Source organism: Echiichthys vipera, assembly GCF_963691815.1.
Source record: "Echiichthys vipera genome assembly, chromosome: 10".
Classification (NCBI taxonomy): Eukaryota; Metazoa; Chordata; class Actinopteri; order Perciformes; family Trachinidae; genus Echiichthys; species Echiichthys vipera.
In genome coordinates, this window is record NC_139835.1 from 9853918 (window position 1) to 9877449 (window position 23532).

Here is a 23532-nt window from a genome sequence, read left to right on the forward strand (position 1 = left end):
GAGAGATTATTGTCTTGACACCAGGTCACAAGTTCTGCCACCTCTCTCCTCTACGCCGTCTCCGACCCACCAGTAATCAGTCCGATGACTGTAGTATCGTCCGCAAACTTTAAAATACTGTTGTTGTTCTGGGTGACCACACAATCGTAGGTGAAGAGGGTGTACAGCAAGGGACTCAGCATGCAGCCCTGGGGGGTCCCTATGCTTACTGTTCTTGTTTGAGATGTGCAGTTGCAAAACTCTGACTGACTGGGGTCTGCCGTTGAGGAAGCTCAGCACCCAGTTACAGAGGCCAGGTGTCAGACCAAGAGTGAGGAGCTTAGTAGAGAGTTTATAAGGAATGACCATGTTAAACGCTGAGCTGTAGTCTATGAAAAGCAGATATCAGATGTATAGGACCCACTTTGAAAACTTGCCCTAACTTTGGAGTTAATTTGGAGACTTGTATTTAGCCTCCTTCCTGGCATGGCATTGCTGGTAATATTGAATTCCTTAGAACTTCTAGTGTAGATTGCAATACTGAGTCCACTACAGTCTCTGAAAGACAACAAATTGTCAGAGAACGCTGGTGTCCTCGATGAGTGGAAGAAGTTGCATAATCTGCAGAAATAATCCAGCCATGAAAGAGTTAAGCAAGATGCCCTGCCCCCTCTTGCCATTAAACTGCAGACGTGTAGTCAAGGGAAGCTTTCAAGTAAGAAACAACATGTATTTTTCTCTCTCTGCTTTCATCTATTGATCTCTTCCTTTAAAATTGTAAATATCTTTGTACTTCCATGTTTGAGACTGCTGCCTGATTAACTCTGTAACTGACTGTAACCTCAGGGACATTTTTCTATTTGTCCTCACTTCAGGAAGTAAATTATTTCTGGCAGTAGTGCGTGTGTGTTCAGACTGAAAACTGCAGCAGGCTTATAACAAGGTGCAAGATAAGAAAGAAATTCTATAGAAGGTCAAAGAGGCTAAAGGAAAGGAAACAAAACGAAGGCAAAGAAGACAGGAGACTGAACGAAAATAAAGACCAAGGAGCAGAGGTAGGGAGAGAAACAGAAAAAAAAACAATCATGACATACCGGCTGTTTGAGGGGAAGAATCATGCCTCCATCTACCAAAAGTATCGCTTTACACCTCCAGAGGAGCTCAAGAACATTATTCTTCAATACCTTGATAAAAAGGTATGCCAAATACACTGTACCCTATGGTACATTATGTTATCATTGCGTCCATTCTCACTATTTGATGCAAAAATCTGAGACATTCAACATATTGATAAAAACTATTGCATGTCACCATTAGAATGGACAGCCACATATGCTAGCAGTGGATCTGGGATGTGGGACAGGTCAGAATTCCCGGCTATTGGCGCCGCACTTCCAGGAAGTGGTGGGCATTGATATCAGTGAGTGTCAACTGGAGGAGGCCAGAACTGTGCCAGGGTACCCTAACATCACATACAGGTAGGAGTGTGTGATATGTTCTATGTTTGTGCATGTAATTACCATTTGAAAATAAAGAATGAAGTTGAAATTCTAATTTTCCACAAGTATTTGGAGTTACAAGCCAGGTTAGGTTAGGTAATATTCTTTAATGTCCCTAAGGGAATGATCGTTTTCACACAAGTCAGTTCTTGTCAAGGCAGCATACATTTGAAAAGACACATGGACATTACACAAGGTTCTGGTCTGTTGCACCTGCAGGGAGGGGACAGCAGAGGAGCTGCCTTTTCCAGATGGCTCTGTAGATTTGCTGACAGCAGCGTCAGCAGCCCACTGGTTTGATCAGTCCAGGTTCCTGGTTGAGGCAAGTCGGGTTTTGAAACCCCGAGGTTGTGTGGCTCTGCTGTGCTTCACTTCTGCTAACATCAGACTCCACTACCAGGACTGTGGAGAAAGACTAAGTCACATTTATAAAGAGGTGGGTGCAGACTTAACCTGTTAAACCTGATCAGTAGGAGGAAGAAGTCCCCCCAGGGGAAATTTTACAACTTTTAGAAACTAAGGGAGAACTCACATTTGGCCCAGATGATCCATGCCTAGTTCTGCATGATCTTCCCTGTTCTGTTGATAAAAAAAAGAAAAGGTAATCTAATGAGCATGCCCGTAAAGTAAACCCCTGCAAAATACAGTCTATGCTCCACACAGGGAGAGTGTTTAGAAGCATTGTGACGGCCCATCCCACCTTTACCCACATCTGACAAGGCTCTGGACCTTGTCTTGCCACTGAGAGAATTTACAATGTAGATGTAGACAGTATATTGCCAAGTAAACAAAGTACAGTAACTAATACTTGTTGTGTCATAATTTCCAAGAAGGAAACTCACCTCCTCAAACTCATCTGTGCCTGCCCTGTTTTTAATGAGAGAGAGAGACAGAACAGGGTTTGACATTGATTGTGCTGAGTACTGGGGTACAGCAACATCACTTTGACAAACCACATGCAGAACTGCAGTACAAGTAGAACCGCAATTTGTTAATTTCATTTATGATGAGGTGTATATCATTTTGGAGCATAAGGGCATTTTGAGCATCAAACACTTAATTTCCTGCCCTCTGGTGAATTTTTATGCACAAGTTTGTGGCTTTTCTACAAAAAGAATAAATCTCTAGGCAGTTGCAATTCCCCTTTAATATCTATCAGCAACATTGGACTTACCATAGTAATGCCTATATTCTGCTGTAAAATAGCCAAACATATCTTCTGGAATATATGGCACTAATAGTTTTGTTTCTGTGTACTTGCACACATTCAATATACTATCTATTTATAAAAAAAAAAATCTAATTATTTAAATTTTTTTTATTGCGACTGCTGCTAGTACTATTATCTAACAAGATATCAACAGCAATATGAAATTAATAAAGCCTCCTGCATCACCTGTTTGACTTGTACTCAGCATCTTAAATAATGAAACGAGCGAATGAAACGCCAACTGTGCTCTATCCTTGCTTTTCCATTTGTATTATATATATATTGTATATAGACAAAATATACATGCAATAAAAATGAAATTCATAATGGAACATTTATATACAATCACTTCCAGGTGCGGCAGATGCTGTCAGCTTACGCCAGCAGTAGAGTGGCTCTAAATGAGAGTAAGCTGGAAGAGCTTTACTTAGCCATCCCTTTTCCTGACAAAGAGAGGTAACTACCACACAAACCTAAACACACCCCTATGAAATACAATACCATTTTTCTGCTGTCCCTACAAACACACATGCGGTACTAAGTTGTATGACTGTTGTTAGTCAAAGACAGGGTAGTAACATATGACGTTATTGGCCTATTGTCTTGACATAATGCTTAATGTAAAATTATGTCAAAGATTGTGTTATTATAACAGTATTGTTTAATTATCTTTATAGTCAATGTTATAAAACATCAATATAATGATACAACAGGATTGAGCGTATTCCAGAGAAGATGTCAATTTCAGTGAGGAACCTGGTGGGTTTCATTGAGTCCTGGTCCATGTTCCAAAGTTACAAGATGAAAGATCCCCAGACTGCTGAAGACCTGCTGCTAAATACTCAGAAGAGGTAACCTAGCCTGACACACACACACACACACACACACACACACAAACACACACACACACACACACACACACACACACACACACACACACACACACACACACACACACACACACACACACACACATTCTTGTAAATCTCTCTTTGTGAGGACACTCACTGACATAATGCTTCCCTAGCCCCTTACCCTAACCTTAATGATCACAACTAAATGCCTAGCCCCGACCCTTAATCTTAATCCTAACCTAAACCTAATTCAGACCTGAACCTTAAAACCAAGTCTTAATCCGCTTTGAAAAAGTGAGGACAGACCAACATGTCCTCACTTTGGACACTCTAAAATTGGTCCTTACAAAGACCGTTTTACAAATAAACACACACACACACACACACACACACACACACACACACACACACACACACACACACACACACACACACACACACACACACACACACACACACACACACATTCTTGTAAATCTCTCTTTGTGAGGACACTCACTGACATAATGCTTCCCTAGCCCCTTACCCTAACCTTAATGATCACAACTAAATGCCTAGCCCCGACCCTTAATCTTAATCCTAACCTAAACCTAATTCAGACCTGAACCTTAAAACCAAGTCTTAATCCGCTTTGAAAAAGTGAGGACAGACCAACATGTCCTCACTTTGGACACTCTAAAATTGGTCCTTACAAAGACCGTTTTACAAATAAACACACACACACACACACACACACACACACACACACACACACACACACACACACACACACACACACACACACACACACACACACTAACCCTAACCCTAACCCTTCGCTGTATGTTCCCTCTCTCTATCTCCCATTTTCACGCACATGCACATGTTCACCCAATAGCACACGCACACGCACGCACGCACGCACGCACACACACACACACACACACACACACATAATTTGTAATTTATTATAATATAAATAATCTGTAATTATAATAAATAATAATAAATATAATAATAATAAATAAAATATATATTCTTCATTTATTCTTCATTCTTGTGAATATTATCTGTGAATTTTTTTCTTTGTTGCTCCACTGAGTACTGGGCTGAATATTGATCATTTACAATCACTGCACTGCTTTACAGGTTTCTGGAGGAGATGGGAGTCATGTCTCCTGACACTGAAATAGAGCAGGAACTGGAATATTACTGTGTCCTGGCTTCAAAACCACAATAATCAACAGTGTTGTGGGGGTTAGATGTTGCAATTTATTGTTATTTGTGAACTTCAAAATGTTTAATTATTGATGCATAAAGGAGTGTGCTTATTGTATGTAGACATTTCTAAATAAACCATTTAGAACTTGTTTTCCCATTGGTTGGCTTGTGTAATTTGGAGTGTATGTTTCAGCTAACAAAACCTTTGACCAGACTTACAATATAATCTTTAACAGCATCTACTAAAGACTTTATATGTAACCTTTATACCAGGGGTGGGCAATTCCGGTCCTGGAGAGCCACTGTCTTGCATGTTTTAGGTTTCTCCCTACCCTAACACACCTGAGTCTAACAATAATCAAACTGTGACGAGCATCAGCTGCTTGAAAACGAGCACATCATTAGAATCAGGTGTGTAAGAGCAGAGAGAAACCTAAAACATGCAGGACAGTGGCTCTCCAGGACCGAAATTGCCTACCCCTGCTCTATACCGTACTGTAATTTGTTTCTTAAATTTTTATTTGGCAGTGACACTCAAAGCGTCTCCCAAGAGACCAGCTGATCCCTAACAGCCTTACATGCACTGAGAAGTTACATAACTGGACACTACTTTGAAATATAACCTACCTAACAGTGTTGTTTCACAGAAGGGATGCTAAAATACTTTGTCAAGTGAGAAGTCAAGTTTCAAAACATATGTTAGTGACCCATTTACTTGTTCTAAATGTTTCTCTAGTATAAACATATACTGTAGTTATCTTTTCAATAACAGATAATGAGAAATGTAATGAGTACATGAATGTTCTAGCACTCAATCCATTTTGGGCAATTTTGGAGAAAAAAGATACTCAATTGCGTGGGTTTTGAGCTGTAGTGTTAAAACTTTAACTGATTATACCTATTATCCTATTTTAAGTGCTGGTGTCACATTTCTACAATTCTGACAATGAGTAACAAAGAGCCCTTGGGTTAAAGACTATGAGATTCTGAAATACAGGATATCAGTCAGCAGATTCAGATGGAGGAGCGTCGCACACAGGATGATATTATAGTAACACTCTTGTTCACATACCATCCGAACATCATCCTCATCTCCAGGGCTTTCGAGTGGTTCCAACAGAAGTGCATACCATCACTTAAGCTGACCCTTGTTAACAAAGACCTTTGCACTTGACCTTGATTTTCATTAATTATATTTATTTATTATTTTTATCAATTACATTTGAAACATTGCATTGTTGTACAAAGTATGCACAGAAAAAAGGTTGTAACTACATTTGCCAAATCTTGTAAAAACAAATCATTTGGAGCTGTACCTTTAAAGGGCTTCATTGTTAAACATACCACGCACCAGTGGAACCTCCCTGTTCCCAGACACCCCACCGTTTCCCCCTTTTGTTTTTGAATGTGGGGGTCGTATCTGACTGCCAGCAGAAAGGAAGAGGCTACACAAACTTTTCAATATGAAAGTTAGATCCTCTTATACAGTAAAAAGCGTAAGATATAATAGACTGCTATAAACTCTTTTTAAATTTGTGCCGGACTAGCTGTTGAAAGAGGGCTCAACTAGCTATGGCTTACCGTCTGTTTGAAGGCAAGCAGCATGCTTCTTCCTACTGGAAGTACAGGATCTCTCCATCAGATCATCTAATACAAGAGGTGCTTGACTTCCTGGAAAAACGGGTAAGTGCAACCCTGTAAATGGAGAAGTTGTATTTGGTTGTGTAATTAATTTAAAGAAGGAATGATTACCATTGCCAGTGGATAATATAACCACTAACAGTATTAACTAATAGCACGTAATTTATAACACGCTGCATTTTTATCAGAAAGGACATCCCTTTGAGCTGGCAGTGGATGTGGGGTGCGGCTCAGGGCAGGGCACAGTGCTGCTAGCCAAACACTTTGCCTCTGTGGTGGGGACAGATGTTAGTCCTGCACAGGTGGAAATTGCTTTGCGGCATGGTAAAGAGCCAAACATCACTTATAGGTAAGCATGAACCTACCAAGAGTCACAATTAATCTTTTGTTTGACTCAAGTCTGAAAACAAACGTTTTACAGAGGAAAAGGGAAACGCATGGATGCATTCTGAAAGGCACTTAGAAGGATATATTTTATTTTCAACATAATTGTCTTTCCCTGGCTAAAGCAAATGAGAGAGTGAGATCAAGTAAGCCTTAAATTGTGAGTAATATTGTTAGTAATGTTATTAAAAGGAAAAATATACAATTAACATTGCATCATTTGTTCAGCTCTCAATATCCGGTAAGCAGCTTTCTTGAATCTTGGCCAGAGCCGGAACAATGGGACCCTTGTCTGGTGAAAATCGGAAATGTAATTAGACCTATACAATGGAAGAAATGTTCTGTCAGGACAGGACAGTGAGAGCCCCGTAGCACATGTGATGTGCCACACAGGGTTGGTTATAGGTACTATATATGAAAGAAATCTTCCAAAACCGGTTTTAGAAGTTATGGATTCTATTAAACTCTTTTGCCCATTACGTAGTTTTTTTCTACGTATACGCATCAGTAGGTTTGTATGATATTTTATGAAAACATAGCGCTTTTATGATAATTCACCTAATTTCCTTCTGTGCTCTGGATGCAACTTGAATATGTGGATTACAAATGAATGACAGTGTATTAGATTTCATAGGCATATCTTAAAAACTAAGAATGAGGAGAGCCTGATTTTCTTTAACTAAAAGTCACATACAATTAATCTGTAAATCTCAATGCAATAGTTGGCAATGAGTTGGAGGAATTGTACAAGAGGTTGTAGATGCTTTGACTGAGCCAATTGCCCCTGTGAGATAGGATACGATGACCATGCTGTGATTTGGAATTGCATTTTCTGTTATATGTTGTACATCTGAAACTGTGTTTAATGTGCCGCTGCTGTCTCTGCCAGAACATTCTAGTTAAGGAGATTGTTTAAATCTCCATAAGGCTTTTCCTGATTAATTAAATCCTAAATAAAAAAATAAAAGAAATCATTTTAAAAGTGATGCTTTAATATGAATTTGAAATTCATACCAACTACTGGAGAAGATATGCAAATAAATCACAGTTCAGTTAACAATCACTCCCCAGGGTTCAATACATAAATAATCATGAAATAAATATGTACGTTAATGAATAGTGTAAAATGTAAAAATTAAGAGAATTTGAGAAATCATACAATAAACTATACTCATTATAAAATGTTATTTCAAGTAGGGGACAGTAGGGGGCCCAGAGGGCTGATAATGTGGATGGTAGAGCCCCACCTGACTCCGCGCACTTCCATTGCAAGTGACGCACATCATTCAGTGATGAACACTGACCTATAGAATAGCTGCTTAGTTTTGGCTCTAGATTATGATTAGACTATGAATTTTCAGAAATCAAAAATATGCTTCTGAATACATTTGAGGCGAGCAATAGGAAATGAAGTAACATAATCACAAGAGTTCAAGAGTTCCAAAGTGGCCATTGACACTGGTTCATCCAGCTGCCTCGCCAGGCTGTGCTGTTTTTTGGTGCTGTGAGCACTTGATATAAAAGGGATTCGACAATTCAAGAGCTGGTGCCGGAAAAACTCCTAACTTTGATCCTTTATACAGAGGTTAGAAGTTTTGCCTTCATTGTTCCACCTCTAGACAGTGTGCGGCAGAGGAGCTGCCATTTGCTGACAGCTCTGTGGACTTGATGACAGCCATGTCTGCCTTCCATTGGTTCGACCGACAGCGCTTTCTCCAGGAGGCCCACAGGGTCCTGAAGCCCCATGGCTGCTTGGCTCTGCTCAACTACACTATTGACATGGAGCTCAGCTACCCTGACTGCTGCTCCCAAACACTCAACCAAGTCTGCAAAGAGGTGCTTACACATATATCCACCTGCGAAGTTATTGTGAATGTGCACTGATACACCCTCAACATAATGTAAAGAGATAGATTTAAGGCTGTTTGGCAATAAAGAACAGGTGTAATAAAATTAAAGATGACTCTGTTCTAAGTGTCCCAGTAAAGCTACAAACATACGTCTTGGATGATCCAATCAGAAGTGGTCACGCAAGATGCACATGGAGAAACATTCTAATGCCAGACATCAGGGTTTTCCGTAACACGTTACAGCTTAGGCAGCTGCCTAATCAACACACGCATGCCGCCTTAACTAACGTCTTCCAAAATATACTAAAAAATATAAAGCATGCGTCCTTACGGACTGTCGTGTCACATCAACACTGTCTCTCCACTCTTATTCATAGAATGTGTGGAACAAGCTGTAAAATATGCCCCTGAAAAACAGGTATATGTCCCCTGCACCATGGACTACTAATGTGTTTAACAAAGAGCGATCACCGTCACTTTGAAGTGGGTGCATCCAGCTTCACGTAAACAAACCGAGCTGTGAACCTATTTGACAGTCTGTTTAAAGTGTAGTTTAATTAACAATGGTCGTGTACCGATAAATATTAAGCTCAATTCAGTTCAATTCAATCCAATTCAGCTCGTGAGTAACGTTTTTTTGTAACTGCAGTTAGCTCTCAGATACCTAGCTACCGTTAGCACCTCTTCTGCTTCTTCTTCTCCTCTGGTAAGACACGACTGCATTGCATTGTGGTGTAAAGGAGTACAATGTACATCGTATGTACACTCAAAAGACTTGTGTACAGCCTGCATGAGAATCAGTATAAATGGTCCACCTGTGAAAGAGTTTAGTTCAGTTGTTCTTCGTTAAACCAAGCAGGATAGTCTGTAGCGATACTCCATGTCAGCTTTGCCATAAGTAGTGACTGACTACCTTTGCACATGTTTTGCACTTTCTTTAGTTAAAATTGCACAAATTCTTCTTGTTTCAGTTGTTGTTTAGCACTTTATTTGTTTATATTTGTGTTGTTCTTGTTCCATTTGTTATTTTGAAAAGCTCATTATTAATGTATTACAATATTTTTTATTATTATGTAATATTTAGTGTCTAATAAATAATTATTCAATGTAGTACCCTCCCACCACCTTAACTAACACATTTTCTGCAGGAAACCCTGCACATACTTAGTTCTGTCCACTTGTCATCCGATCACCCAAGACGTATGTTAATGCCAGGTAGGGTAGTAAGCCAGCATGAATAATACCAGGACCCCGGAACTGCCGTTATTCATTTTTATAATTTCCACCCATTTTTACTGTGACATGTCAAACTGTCTGCTGGGAAAACAGCCTACTATGCAGATGTGTTTGTGTTTGTATACATTTATATATGAAAAAACAGGTGCTTAATATGTTATTATCTTTTCACACTGAGAAAAAAGCAGTAAACTTGTTATAAAAGTTGAAAACAAACGACAATCACATTTCAACATCAGATAGGCATTTATAAGGAAAAGACATTTTAACACATAAACTGTATCTCCTCTTTGGCATCACCACTTGCCTCAAACGCCTTTCCATAAAGTCCAAATTAGGTCGTTTTTTCAGTTCCGTTGGTGTGAGGGATATGTACTGGCTGGCATCATCATCACACACATCCTTACATCACACTCTAGTGGATTTTCTGTCCAGAACAATTAATGGCCTTCAATAAAAAATAAACAATAGCACCACCTTGTGGATATTTTTGATAAATTAACACAGAGTGGTTAGAGTATCTCAATTGCCCTCAGTTAGGTTGCATATATATATTTTTCAACAAAACATTGTTGATGTCAGACACCATTAAAGTGTTAAAGTATAAACTTCAAAATATAGCTAAAAATATACATTAACTCTTGATAGATAATACATACACTTATAAAACTGTTTAATACTTTCATGGCTGAAGTGAACACATCAGTGAGTAAAACATATCTGGTCCATGAAATGTCATGCCATTATTATAGTGATGAACAATCTCATGACTACCTGTCTCTTGGTTTACCAGTTTTATGCAGCCTTGCAGTCTTACCGCAGTCCCCACCTTGGTCCCAGCTCTATCCAGTTATACCGGGAAGCCTATGAATCTATCCCTTACCCTGACAAGGAGTGGTGAGAGCATGATTTTGTTGTTGTTGTATGTTTTGTTTAGGGAGAAGAAAAACAAATCAATGGTATATGGGCTGTGTGTAAATGTACATTTGGTACATATGACTTTATTTAAAAAAGGAATGTATTGCAGGCAAGAATGTGTGTGGGTCAAAAGGCCCATGCCTCTGTCTGGCTACATCGGGTTGGTGGAGTCTTTCTCAAGCTATCAGGCTCTGCTGAGAGATGACCCGAAGAAAGCCACCACACTCTCCCAGGACATCTGTCAAAGGTATATGTCCAATGGCAGCATAAATACAGTGCAGTAGACATACATGCACAACACACACACTTGACAATGCTCTGTAAAAATATTTATAACCAGTGCACACATGATCATATATCCATATACTGATTAGATATTTTTACTGGATGTTTCACGGATCCTTAAAACTGACAGTAAGGATTTTGCCAATATGTTGTCCCAGACTACATGCTCTGACTGTATGAAAATACACTGTCTCCTCAGGCTGATGTCCATAATGAGGGTGACCTCCGCGGAGACAGAGGTGGTGGTGGCTGTGAACTATTTTTATCTTCTGGCCTGCAAACCACAGGAAGCCTGACAGCTGCCGTACTCACAGTTTCAACAAAGTCACAAAGAAACTTGTGCTAACCTTGAGTCTTTTCTCAACATTTCTGTGTTTCAAGTTTTATGTTGAACTAGGCCTAAACACAGGATGTTAGTGTGTGTGTTAGATTTTTGTTAGCCTACTTATGTAGATATAAGCTTGAACTTTATGTTTTGCATACACATGACATTTATCCAAAATAAATAGTTTGGCATTTTTGAGAAATACTCTTATGTACTTTCTTGTTGAGGGTCAGATAAGAAGATTGATGCCACTCTTATGTATGCTACCAGTTAGCTTAGCTTAGCACAAAACGGAAATGGGGAAAACAACTAGCTTGGAACAAATTATATATTTCTTTCACTCCGGTTTTTAATAACTGAGATGTGTGAATCAGTGTGCTCTAGAGGTGCTGGTAGGCAACATAAGTTAAGCTAAGCTAGCCAGCTGCTGGCTCCAGGGTACTGTACCTATGTTCCCCGCTTTGTATGTGAGGGTCCGATGTTCCCCGGCCTGTTATTTCTTTTCCACAATCTATGCCGAATTCCACGGCAAATAGGCTTATGTAGACCCTAATACTACCCCCTAACCCTGACCCTAACCGTAACAGTAAAAAGTAAATCAGCGAAGGCATAGGCTTATGCGACTGGGGAACACAGGGATGACCCCTGCTCCAGCTTCAAATTTACAATACAGATCTATAGAGAGTAGAGTGGTATTGATGGTGGTGATAGTGGTATTGATCTTCTTGTTAACTCTGAGCAAGAAAGCTTTCAGTAAATACCTATCTATTGCTTTAAAAACAACACCAAGGAAAGATGATCAGCTGTTTCTAAACATGCATGAATATACTTTTCAATATCTGCATCTAGCACTCCTCTGCCTCTCTTTTTAGGGAGCTGCTGACACTGCACTTATGTTAACATCATAAAGTAATTTGGTAAATTACACAGAAGATCAGTAACAGTAACTACACTTAATTTGTAAATGATCTGCTATGTGTCATTGGTCATTTTTTTCAGTTACTTTATGAACAAAGTTTATGTGTATTTTGAGAGGTTGTTTTACAAAATAACACTAGGGGGAGACATTTAATCAAAAGTGATTCTATATCTATACAACACTGACACTACATTGTGTTGATGTCAGAGATGAAACAAAAACCGTCTCCTTTCTGCTCCAGAGAAAAGTCAGGCTGAGAAGTCTTCGGACACTTGTCAGGCTTGAAGGTCTCATCAGAACCTGAGCTCCTTTTTAGTCAGTCTTGAATTGTAAATCCTCAGGCTGCCCTTCTGATTCCTATGAGTCTTGTCATCTAACACAGTCACACACCTGTGAATCTTGAAATACGTTAAGAGACATTTGCTACAAACCAATTTCAGTGTTGTTGGCGTGCAGAAGTGTTCAGCTTTCAGTTGTGCTATTGGTAGCCGATGGCATGACTTGAGGCCATGACCCGACTCTGACTACTGCAGGTGTTCTGAATGAACATGTTTGTATGGTAGCACAGAAGCGGGGAACTGCAAGTCAGGTTTAAAACGTTTTGCCTTGGGCTATTTCGTCTTCCATTTTTGGCCATCCTCTGCTGTAAGGCCTTCATAGTCATACCACACAATTCTTCTGTAACTGTGTCCTTGTGTGTGTGATCATTTCTTTGGTGAAATAGGTTCTCAAAAAGGGTGAATTTTGCGGCTTGTCCCTATCGGGGGTCGCGGGGGGCTGGAGCCGATCCCAGCTGACATCGGGCGTAAGGTGGGGTACACCCTGGACAGGACACCAGTCTATCACAGGGCACACAGAGACAAACAGAACCAGAAACCCTCTCTCTGTGAGGCAACAGTGCTAACCACCACACCACTGTGCCGCTAATGCAGTGTAGTGTACCACATATTGGTATAATAGTGCAAATGATGTGTCTGTCACTGAGTACCAAGAAGCATCTTCAGTGTGATTCCGTTATGGGCTGAGTGGACACTTAAAGTTTAATTCCGACGCAAAATCATCCCATGGTCTTTTTTGGCACTTACGTACAGCAAATAAGCCATCGAGGCAACTATTAACGGAGAAATAGGGCAGAGTCGCTAACAGCCGCTAAAAGCCGGACGTAAACACACAAACATTAGCTCGGGGCAGTACAGTGAAGGCATTAAAACAGACTTTTTTTAACAACTAACACTGCTCAAAATAACCCCAAACCTCTGCAGTAGCATGATACAAGTCCCTACACCTAAAACGAAGCATCAACAATGTAGTCAGTGAACCCGGAGTTTATTAAAAGAGTGTTTTGAAAGACTTTGAAACTGGGTACCAGCTCCTCTCGTAGTAAAGTCCATTCAAGTCAATTACCAAAATGCAATCGAAAAGGAAGTAGCCCATTGATGCTTTGTTTTATGTATAGGGATACATATCAAGCTTCTGCAGAGGTTTGGTTAAAAAAAGACATTTTAAAGCCTTCACCGTACTGCCCCAAGCTAATCAGTGTTAGCCACGTCCGACTGTTAGCGGCTGTTAGCAACTTTCCCAGATTTCTCCATTAATAGTTTATACAGTAGAAAAAATGTCTCAATGGCTAATTTGATTATGTAAGTGCCGAAAAAGACCATTGGATACTTTTTTGCCTGAATTACACTTTAAAGGTTGCAGATACATATTTCAATCAGTATAGCTTACTAATAAACTGAATCAGTGTCTGATTATATTTTTTCAATATTAAAATGAACTACATGATAGTTTCTATTTTAATGGAAAATCATCACAAATTGAAAGTGAGGTCATATACAGCAGCTCCAAGTTTTTATTTGAAAAAAACCCAAACAAAACGTTGAACCATCTGGTGAATCCGAGCCTTCCTCTCTATCTGTTGTTGTAGCTGTAGGAGTACAAAGCTCCATTCAGCTTTAAAATTGTGCTGTTGATGAAATTATTGATGGAAAATATTCAGATCCCTTCGCACCACACGCTCACGCTTACCACACATGATATGATCCTCCCAATAATACAGCGCATCAGTGTTTATCACACGCACGCACGCACGCATGCACGCACGCACAAACACACACATACACACACACACGCACACACACACACACACACACACACACACAAACACACAAAATCATTGGTCATCGTGCTTATACGTTTATTGAGTATTTATTGTGTATGCAGTATGACAAAAAGGGATAATTCAGGAGTCACACTAAACCCAAAGTTCACCACAAAGTCACTTCAAACAGAACTTCTTTCCATCACTCATATTTGAGTATACAAATATGAGTTAAAAGTCATTTGCAAACTCATTTGTATAAGTCACGAGAAATGTCTTTCCCTCCTCCTCCCATATTCAAATCAAACAGAAGTTAGTGCTCAAGATAGTTTTGGTACGTGTGTCTGAGAAAATGTTTACATAACATTTCTCTGGGACTGAAGAAGATGGACTGCCTAATCGCGTCAATGATGCCAGCCTGAGACAGTGACTCACACTTTTACTCTACTCTGGTTGTGTTCAAATACTGCAGCGTGAGTTGGACTGACTTCAGAGCTGCTCTGTCAAGCAGAGAGTATGTCTGGTGTGTCTGCTGTACAGATGTTCTCAGCCCACCATGTGAGTAACACTACTCACTGGATCGCTGTTAAAACTCAAATACATACTTGACTAGGCCTACTGCGGACATTTTCATGTGAAAGACATAAAAAGTTATAATTCCAAGTCTTTCTTAATTCTAAAGCAGGTCTGGGTAATATTCTGGGTAAAGTATCAAAATACTCAATCAACAAAGAAATGTGCACAGTCTGTATTCAGAAATTGTCTTTAAACGAGCCAACGTGACTTTTGTAAAGTTGTGATGTCACAACTTTAACACATATAGGCAGAAGGTGCTGCAACGGTGTCGTTAAAGTAATAGCGCAGATGCAGAAGACCCATGCAGAGACAGACCCATTCGCGCAAGTCCCAGGCAGTGTGAGTACAAACGGGCCTGGCCAGCAGGGGGAGAGGGAGGGGGGGACAAGTACCCTAAAGCACAGGGCACGGTACTGATGGACAGTGTGAGTGCGCCCTAAAATGTCGTGTTACAGACAGGTATATTCAGACAGACAGTATGATAATAACATAGATTAATGTGTTTTTTTTAACATTAAAGCATGTAAACATGTCCCAGTAGAAATCCAAAATCCAAATATGAACCTGATAATGATCAGAATATTTAACCTGACTCTGAAGTACTACATCAACTGATTTTTAGCACACAAGTAAAATAATGATTGAAATTGAAAAACAGCTGTGAACGCTAACCCTCAAACACAGGGCACACACATGCACACGTGCACGCACAATACTTGTTGTCCTTGTTTTTGTCATTATGTGTGTTGTATTTGATGTTCTGTATTATAACGTGTTTGTACTGTTTTTAACTTTGTCTGTGTAACTTTTAGTAAAGGCCTAACCAGGGAAAGGGATTGCAAATTAGTTTTGACTAGAAACCTGTATGCATGGCATCTATTTTATATTTTATATGAAACAATGTACAATGTATTTGTCCCTGCTCAATAAACTTCAAATAATAATAAATAATATTAACCACTCACATCAAAACCTGTGACGCTGATGAGAGCAACACATGGAAAACCAAACAGAACAGCCGACACAGTTTCCACCAACAAAAGCCTTCAGAGCCGTTCTCTGGTGTTCTTTTAAGAAGAAAAATTCGCTAGATTGGACAACACGGATGAAATGGCAGCATCGATGTTGACACCTGCTTCCTTCGATGCGAGCCGCCATTCTGTCTGAATCACAACAGTCGTTTCTCTGCTACGTCACATCTATAAAACCCCGCCCGGCGCTCCTGATTGGCCTGACCATTTTTTTCGGACCCTGAAATCACTCTGCTATGGATCCATCCCAGATGGATGAGTGGAGCTAGGCGGAGTCAAGACAGAAGCAAGGCGAAACAAAAGTCATCTGGTGAGAGTCAGGTTACAGAATATGGGACGTTTAATTAAACCATGTGTCAACGAAAGAATATGACAGAAGTGTATTATCCTCATATCATACAATTTTTGCATTAAGAAAGCAAATGTATAAATTTTCAATGAAATGTTTTCACCATTTGGAGTGCACTGTATTCCACAACAAGAGGCAACAAGAGACACAAAGGGGGCATGATTCAATACATGAGTCATGTGATGATATAAGCTTTGTTGAGCCTGTGACTCTTGGTACTTGCATACATTGCACATCACAGCAGATTTCCACATGCCTGAGGACAATTCAACAATGTATTGCCATCAACTTTTTCTTTTCTGTCAGTGCCCTATTGCTATCAAGTTACACACTCTATTTCTGTATCTCAGCTAGGCAATTTACATAATGGGACCCTGAGGAGCCATTCATCTAGCAGCTGTCCTGTAATGTGTTAGTATACTAACTACTATAGTAGTGTCTTTTTGTGACCTGACAAACTTGGTAGATGTTATCCTGACACACTAAACTAAGCGACTTACCCTCCAAGAAGCAACTGTGGCAGTTAATTTAACTCTGCTCAAGTTAGTGTAAAACAAAACCCAGCATATGATGATGATATTTGTTATTAATTATTAGTTTTCTGCAATTTATTTCAAATCGAGCAAAGCCCTATTTGACTTGTTTTAACAGCTTATAGCAACAGTGCAGCACAAGTAAAGCAAACACACAGTTAAAACAGGATGTGTAGTATAATGACATCTTGTTGAAGCAGATATTTTATTCCCCCTTAAACTGAGTAGACACTACTCACGGTCTGATCTAATTGACAGTCAGATGTTTTAATGTGCATTACTGGTATACCACTGATTATTTAAGAAAATACACGTAACAAGTGTTGTAAGTGAAATATTGACTCTCCAATTCTCTGTGGAAATTATACAAATTAGAACCAAAAAATTGCATTTCAGCTAATTAGCTCAACATCTATTAGATGGATTGCCTTGACAGCTTATAGAGATTTGTGGTGCACGGCGGATGAATCCTATGACGTTGTTGATCCCCTGAGTTTTAATGATCAGGTCATAAATTGTTCACTACATTGCTTTATGAACAAATACATGTCTCTCATCTCATCTCTCATCTCATCCTCAACCGCCTATCCGGGGTCGGTCGGGGGGCAGCAGCTTTAGCAGGGGACCCCAAACTTCCCTTTCCCGGATAGACTGTCCGGCCGGTAGTACATGTGACCGTTAAAAGCGTCAGCATTTTACGCTATTTTTTTCTGCAGTATTTTGAGTAGAGCACCCTTAAAGTGAAAATCCGGCGTAAGGGTATTTTCCAGCAAATACACTCATCAAATAAGCCATCAAGACAATAGTTTACGTGTAACAACTATTAACGGAGATATCCAGGAGAGATGCTAACAGTTGCTAACAGTCGTTAATTGCAGAATGCGGCTAACACTGGTTAGCTCGGGGCAGCGCGGTGAAGGCATTAAAACGGCTTTTTTTAACCACTAATACGGCTCAACATAACACCAATCTTTACAGAGAAAACAAAGCACCAATGGGCTCCTTCCTTTTGGATTGCATTTGGTGATCGACTAGAATGGACTTTACTATGAGAGGAGCTGGTACCGGGACCAGTTGTCTTTTAAAACACTCTTTTTGATAAACTCTGGGTTCACTAACTACGTCGTTGGTGCTTTGTTTTATGTGTAAGGACTCTTATCATGCTACTGCAGAGGTTTGGTGTTATTTTGAGCAGTATTAATGGTTAAAAAAGGCGCTTTAATGTGTTCACCTTAATGCCCCGAGCTAATCATTGTTGGCCACGTCCGGCTGTTACCAACTCTCCTGGGTATCACTGTTAATAGTTTCTACACAAAAAAAATTGTCTCGATGGCTTATTTGATGAGTGTATTTGCTGAAAAAGACCCTGGGATGATGTTATGCCGGAATTTCCCTTTAACTAAGAGAATGAACATGGTAAAAAAATCTATATATATCTTCTAAACTTGAGCATGCTGGCTTTGTCATTGTCAAGTTTGCATGGTGGTGTTAGCAAAACACTGCCCCGCCTGGGGTCATCCCATCCCAAGGGCGACATATCTAATGTCTTTTGAATGGTAAAATCTGTTCAGCCACTGTGGAGATATCAGTGTCTAAAGTAAAGTCAACTGTCTGTCAGCAAATTTGATATACATGGTTTCAAAGAGTATCATCGGTATGCTACATTTGACTTTGGGAAAACAATCATCGCTGCAAACATAAAACTCTTTGAAATGTCTCTTTAAAGTGTCACGTTAAGATATTGAGCTGGAGAACATAAGACTCTGTGAAAAAAGTATTACCCTGTGCCTAATCAGCTACACAGGGCTGCTAGCATGGCTTCTTGTTTAAATAATGTGCTTTATGCTACTGCCAGGAGAACCGTCATCATTGTTGCCCTGAGATGCAGCATTATCAATGTTTGTCAAAAACTTAGTAAATGTGCTTTTTTCAAACACTTGCTAAAATGGGTTTACAGCTGATTTCCTTGTTTATCTAATTACTTAAAAATTTGCAGGAAAAAGAAAAGGCAACCATCAAACATGCAGAAAAAATACTATTTTGTCTTTCAACTTCATTATTCATATCCTGTGGTTTTAGAGCTGAAAATGGTTAACAACATGATTAATTACCTTGCAATTAGGGATAAGTCAACATGTTAACGTAAGTTTGATGTTAAAATAAGTGTGAGTTTACTGTATGTATGTAAAGAGTGTAACCAAATGACCTCTGATTTCTTCAAGTTACTGATTGGACAATAAATATTGCATGACCCATTCATCCATCCAGTGAATGTCATGGACGGGAAGTGAGACCACTTAATTACCCTCAAGACAATCCAAACCATGGATTGTACATAACACACAAGCAGGAGACAAATCCTAGTATTTCTATATCCGGCATGCAGACCGTAGATGTTTTTGGCTTTAGGTGAACATTTTCCAAGTCACAGTTTTTCTGCAGGCATCAAAAGTTAAAAGCTAATTTCACGTTCCAGTTTTCAAGAACTGTCCAAAAAGATAAACAGAAGTCTGAAATTTATCCTCCGTCACTTAATTACCCCCTCTGGGTGCAGAAGAACCCCAAACGTCTTCTCATCCCCCTCTTTATGCTGTTGTTGAGCTTGAAGACCAGAAGTGACAGAAATATTTTATTTCAAAGTGAATGCCTTCATCTTCAGCACTGGATTTTCTCTGCACTGTGTCATCTGAGGAGAGGGTGGAAAGTTTAATTTGTTGATACCGGAATTACGTTCAGAAGAGTGTCCTCCCTGGCGCAAACTCTTGATCCCATCTGGATTTCTGACCTTCTGTTCTGTTCCTCCTCTCTTCCTCCTGACACAGCTTCACCTCTCCTCACTCAATGCTGATTGTTTATCTTTCCATTGTTTCCACTTTAATCTGCGCAACTTTTTTCAATATTCAGCTGATCAAAATTGTATTTGAAGAGTTTATTCGGCTGTTCTCTTCTATTTTGTTACAACTCTGCGACATAGTAATACCACTCTCCTATAAATGAATACAGATGTATGCTCTGTCCTTAGTCGGCATCCAAAGAATAACAAAAGCAATGTGTGAAGCACAGCACGAGAAGAGGAGTGAGTGAGGGGCAAATCCTTTGGCATAAGAGTATCACAGAAAGCCTGATGGCAAACACCTGTCTAAACAGATGTAGATGAAATACAATATAATCATCCGCTCCAAGATTAATAGACTCCTCTTTTAAAAAAACAAAAAACAAAAATAACCCTTCATCTAACCCGGCAGGTCAGTCAGAGCATGTTCTTGTTTACAGTGACATCTCCCATGCCCCAAGTCCATAACAACTGGCTGAGTGAATCACTTTTGTCCAAATACTTTGGGGTGAATTGGGTTTGCTCCAGGAACCCAATGAGCTGTTCTGTCAAACAGTAAGTCTCAGTTTTCCATTTTGCAAATGGTGTTGTTCTCATTTTCTCAATTTACTGTAGTTCTCGTGTGAATTGTGGATTATTTTCCAGTTCTTTTTATTGATTGGGTGTAATTGGCAAAGCAAAATTACACAAATACATAAATGATTAACAAAAGTAAATAAATTAAAATAAAATAAAAATAATTTAGTATGAAGTTGTTATCTTGAACCCTGTTCACAGAAAGTCATTGTAAAACCTGTGAAAAAAATAAAAATATTAATTCTGACTTAATATGTTTTTTTTTATGGAAAAAAAACCTTTAATTCTCTACCCCTCAAAACGCCCCGTGGGTTTATTTATTTATTTTTTTTAATTTATGGCTTTTAATGAAGATTATACAGATTCAACCTTTAAGGCCATAACTACCGTGGCCCTGAAGTGCAAATAACTATAAAACACAACGCCAAATAGGAAAGCACAACGCCAAATCCAAAACCACAACGACAAATCCTAAAAACAAAACAACATTAACTTCTTCCGGAAAGGGTAGGTCTCTCCAATCAGAGGATGGACCCTCCTGATTGGACAGACGGACTGTCTGTCTTTTAACAGGAAGGAGAGATGGAAACCCGCTGCAGCTGTACGTTAGGGCGCTCTCTGATTTTCCCGGTGATATGACGGGTTTCAGGGTGAGATATTGAAGCCGACACGACACACATGTGAGGCAGACAGCTGGCGCACCTCCTTTGGTGCAGCAGCTTCGTCAGCCTCCGGTGCTGCTGACGCCTCCGGTGCAGCTGGCGCCCCCGGTGGGAGGGATGGTCATGGCCATGAAGATTCAGCTGGACGAAAACATGAACTGTGCATCGTAAGTTTAATTTTTTATGTTTGTCAGTGTCCACATGAACCAGCATAAGTGTTTCAGTCATAAGAACCGAAGTGTGGTTAGTACTCCTGCTGTAAAGCAGCCGAAACACACCAGCTAACAAGCTAACTGTATTGTTAGCCCGCATTAGCGGTTAGCATTGGATTTTATCAAACCTATTGTTACAAGTTAATCCGGCAAAATCTGTAACATCAGTTCGCTAATGTTAAAACCCTGAAGTGTAGTTACAGAGCGTTAGTTTGAGAGTATGTTTGCACAGTTAATGTATTTATAATTTACGGTTGTAAGGACTGTTATTGCCTGGGCCCAGACAGCCCACAGACAGTTAAACGGAGCTATCAGGCACGTAACGTTAACAGCGATGGTGGTGTGTTAATGTCAGTTTCTAAGTTTAATGGAGAGACTGTCGGTAACGTTCATGTAGGGACAGATGCACCTACAGTTACAGAGCTGTTAGTGTTGTAGATTCAGAACAAAAACATGTGCATTTACTCTGCACTATGCATTTTACCAGAGAACCGTGCTGCCTGCCCTTTCCACATCCCGCCAAAACATCACTGGGGACAGTTGGACAGCCTGTCTCTCAGACATTTGCAGTTTAACACAGGAAATCAGTGTGAAAGTTTACAGCTTAAGATTATTATTCGTCAAGAAAAAGTCAGACCAAAGTCTAAAATTCATATGAATAAAAAAATGTTGCAAGATGTTTGATTTTACCTTTGTCACTATTCACGTTTGCATATTTTACTAGGTTGAGAAAAAAATGTTGCATATATCTCATGATTGTCTATGTATTTTGATCAATTAAAACATTTTTCTAATAATAAAATAGTTAATTTAGGATCGTACAAATCTAATAAGCGCTTTCTAGTTACAGAGGAGCGTGGACCAGGGCAGCTACTCGGCTATCTGCTGTCCTGCGTTTAACACGCAGCTAGTGTTTTTGCTGAAGTACTTCCCACATAGTCCAATATACTCATCCTGATGTTTAGGTTGGTTGACAACATATCATCTGTCACGCAGCACGGATGCCCTGCATCAAAAATAATCCTTAATAATAGCGAAAGTATCTTCGCAAATACTCATGCTTTAAAAATAGGCTCTTTTCCGGGTTTTCCATCTCTCCTTCCTGTTAAAAGACAGACAGTCCTTCTGTCCAATCAGTAGGGTCCATCCTCTGATCAGCGAGGCCTACCCTTTCCGGTCGAAGTTAATGTTGTTGTGTTTTACGATTTGTCGTTGTGGTTTCAGATTTGGCGTTGTGGTTTCCGATTTGGCGTTGTGCTTTAGGATTTGTTGTTTTGTTTTACGATATGTTGGAGTGCTTTCGGATTTGCTGTTGCGTTTTTCTATTTGCTGTTGTGATTTGCCCCTCAGGGCCACTGTACATAGCCTACTAAAACGTATTAATTGGAGATAAATAACATAAATAATTATGTTAATATATGCTACAACACGAAAGTTAAAAATATCCAGTCAGCATCAGCAGATGTAGTGCCTGTGTGTTCTTTTTCATTCCTCAAACCGTCTTCTTCTCAGCGGAACTGTTTATCTGCAGCCATGTCTACACGGACAACAATAACAAACGGCATTCACTGCGCTTCCGTTGCCCATGACACCGGAGCGAAGTTCTGACAGCTGATTCTCCAGTCAGTTTATATTCACTCCGAGCCCCCAAATAATCACTTTTGGATAGATTTACAGTCGGAAGCGCCTCATATAACACCCGGCTGGAGTCACAGACAGCGCCTTAAACAGAGGAGGCTGATTATGGTGTAGCACGGAGCGCTAGCTCTGAGACAGCAGGTAAAAAAACACACACGCTAACACCAACTAGCATAGATACTTCATTAACAATGTCCGTGCGTCTTCACTAATTGAACTAAGTGACATGTGCGAGAAATAAAGCCTGAGCTGAGGCTGGTTTGAAGCCTGGATACTGTGTCTTGTAGCTAGCTGTGACTAGCAGCGTTAGCTGTTTAAACCACTGGTTAACAAGTATTTAGCATTAATCAAAATCACAATCAAAATCAGAACCAACTTTTTTGTCAAGCATGGAAGCAGGTTACATACCAGGAATTTGTCCTGGTGATTTTTGCACAGCGGATACAAAAATACCAATATACAAATATACTCAGAAGCACAGAAAGAATACAAATCATTTAGCAAGAAAAACTGAGTAAAGACATTAAAATATCATATATACAGAATATACATTAATGTAGCCTTTATTCTTCTTGAGGTCTTGTCTTTAGACACACACTTGCTTGGCTTTGAGTTGCATAATTTAGCTGGACTCCTGTTTTATTGAACTAGTTAACTCACTCCATGCAGTATGCTCCCAGTTTATAATCATCCATGATTATTGCAAATATGCTCGATACTT

The 23532-nt window shown here is 39.7% G+C and overlaps 3 protein-coding genes across 3 annotated transcripts in view; all 3 read left to right on the forward strand.

Annotated features, from left to right (window-relative positions):
* Positions 1-675: 675 nt before the first annotated feature.
* On the forward strand, positions 676-4872 carry LOC310952960 (putative methyltransferase). Its single transcript, XM_083921826.1, has 7 exons — positions 676-694; positions 855-1175; positions 1297-1457; positions 1698-1914; positions 3044-3144; positions 3402-3539; positions 4671-4872. The coding sequence occupies exons 2-7, from the start codon at positions 1065-1067 to the stop codon at positions 4759-4761; spliced, it is 819 nt and encodes a 272-aa protein (XP_083777952.1). The 5' UTR covers positions 676-694; positions 855-1064; the 3' UTR covers positions 4762-4872.
* Positions 4873-6287: 1415 nt separating this feature from the next.
* Positions 6288-11368, forward strand: LOC310953117 (putative methyltransferase). Its single transcript, XM_083922052.1, has 6 exons — positions 6288-6425; positions 6572-6732; positions 8387-8603; positions 10647-10750; positions 10881-11018; positions 11256-11368. The coding sequence occupies exons 1-6, from the start codon at positions 6315-6317 to the stop codon at positions 11350-11352; spliced, it is 828 nt and encodes a 275-aa protein (XP_083778178.1). The 5' UTR covers positions 6288-6314; the 3' UTR covers positions 11353-11368.
* Positions 11369-22764: 11396 nt separating this feature from the next.
* Positions 22765-23532, forward strand: part of ube2f (ubiquitin-conjugating enzyme E2F (putative)) — a 72468-nt gene continuing 71700 nt past the window's right edge. Inside the window, exon 1 of the mRNA XM_083921649.1 lies at positions 22765-22952. The gene's annotated coding sequence lies outside the window, so the exon portion shown is untranslated. The remainder of the gene's footprint in view (positions 22953-23532) is intronic.

Excerpts from the sequence above, each read along its gene's own strand:
- LOC310953117 (XM_083922052.1), top strand. The coding sequence starts at position 6,315 with ATGGCTTACCGTCTGTTTGAAGGCAAGCAGCATGCTTCTTCCTACTGG. Across the intron at positions 6,426-6,571 it reads TTGACTTCCTGGAAAAACGG|AAAGGACATCCCTTTGAGCT; the intron begins GTAAGTGCAACC and ends CATTTTTATCAG. Across the intron at positions 10,751-10,880 it reads CCTTACCCTGACAAGGAGTG|GCAAGAATGTGTGTGGGTCA; the intron begins GTGAGAGCATGA and ends AATGTATTGCAG.
- LOC310952960 (XM_083921826.1), top strand. The coding sequence starts at position 1,065 with ATGACATACCGGCTGTTTGAGGGGAAGAATCATGCCTCCATCTACCAA. Across the intron at positions 1,458-1,697 it reads TACCCTAACATCACATACAG|GGAGGGGACAGCAGAGGAGC; the intron begins GTAGGAGTGTGT and ends TTGCACCTGCAG. Across the intron at positions 1,915-3,043 it reads TAAGTCACATTTATAAAGAG|GTGCGGCAGATGCTGTCAGC; the intron begins GTGGGTGCAGAC and ends AATCACTTCCAG.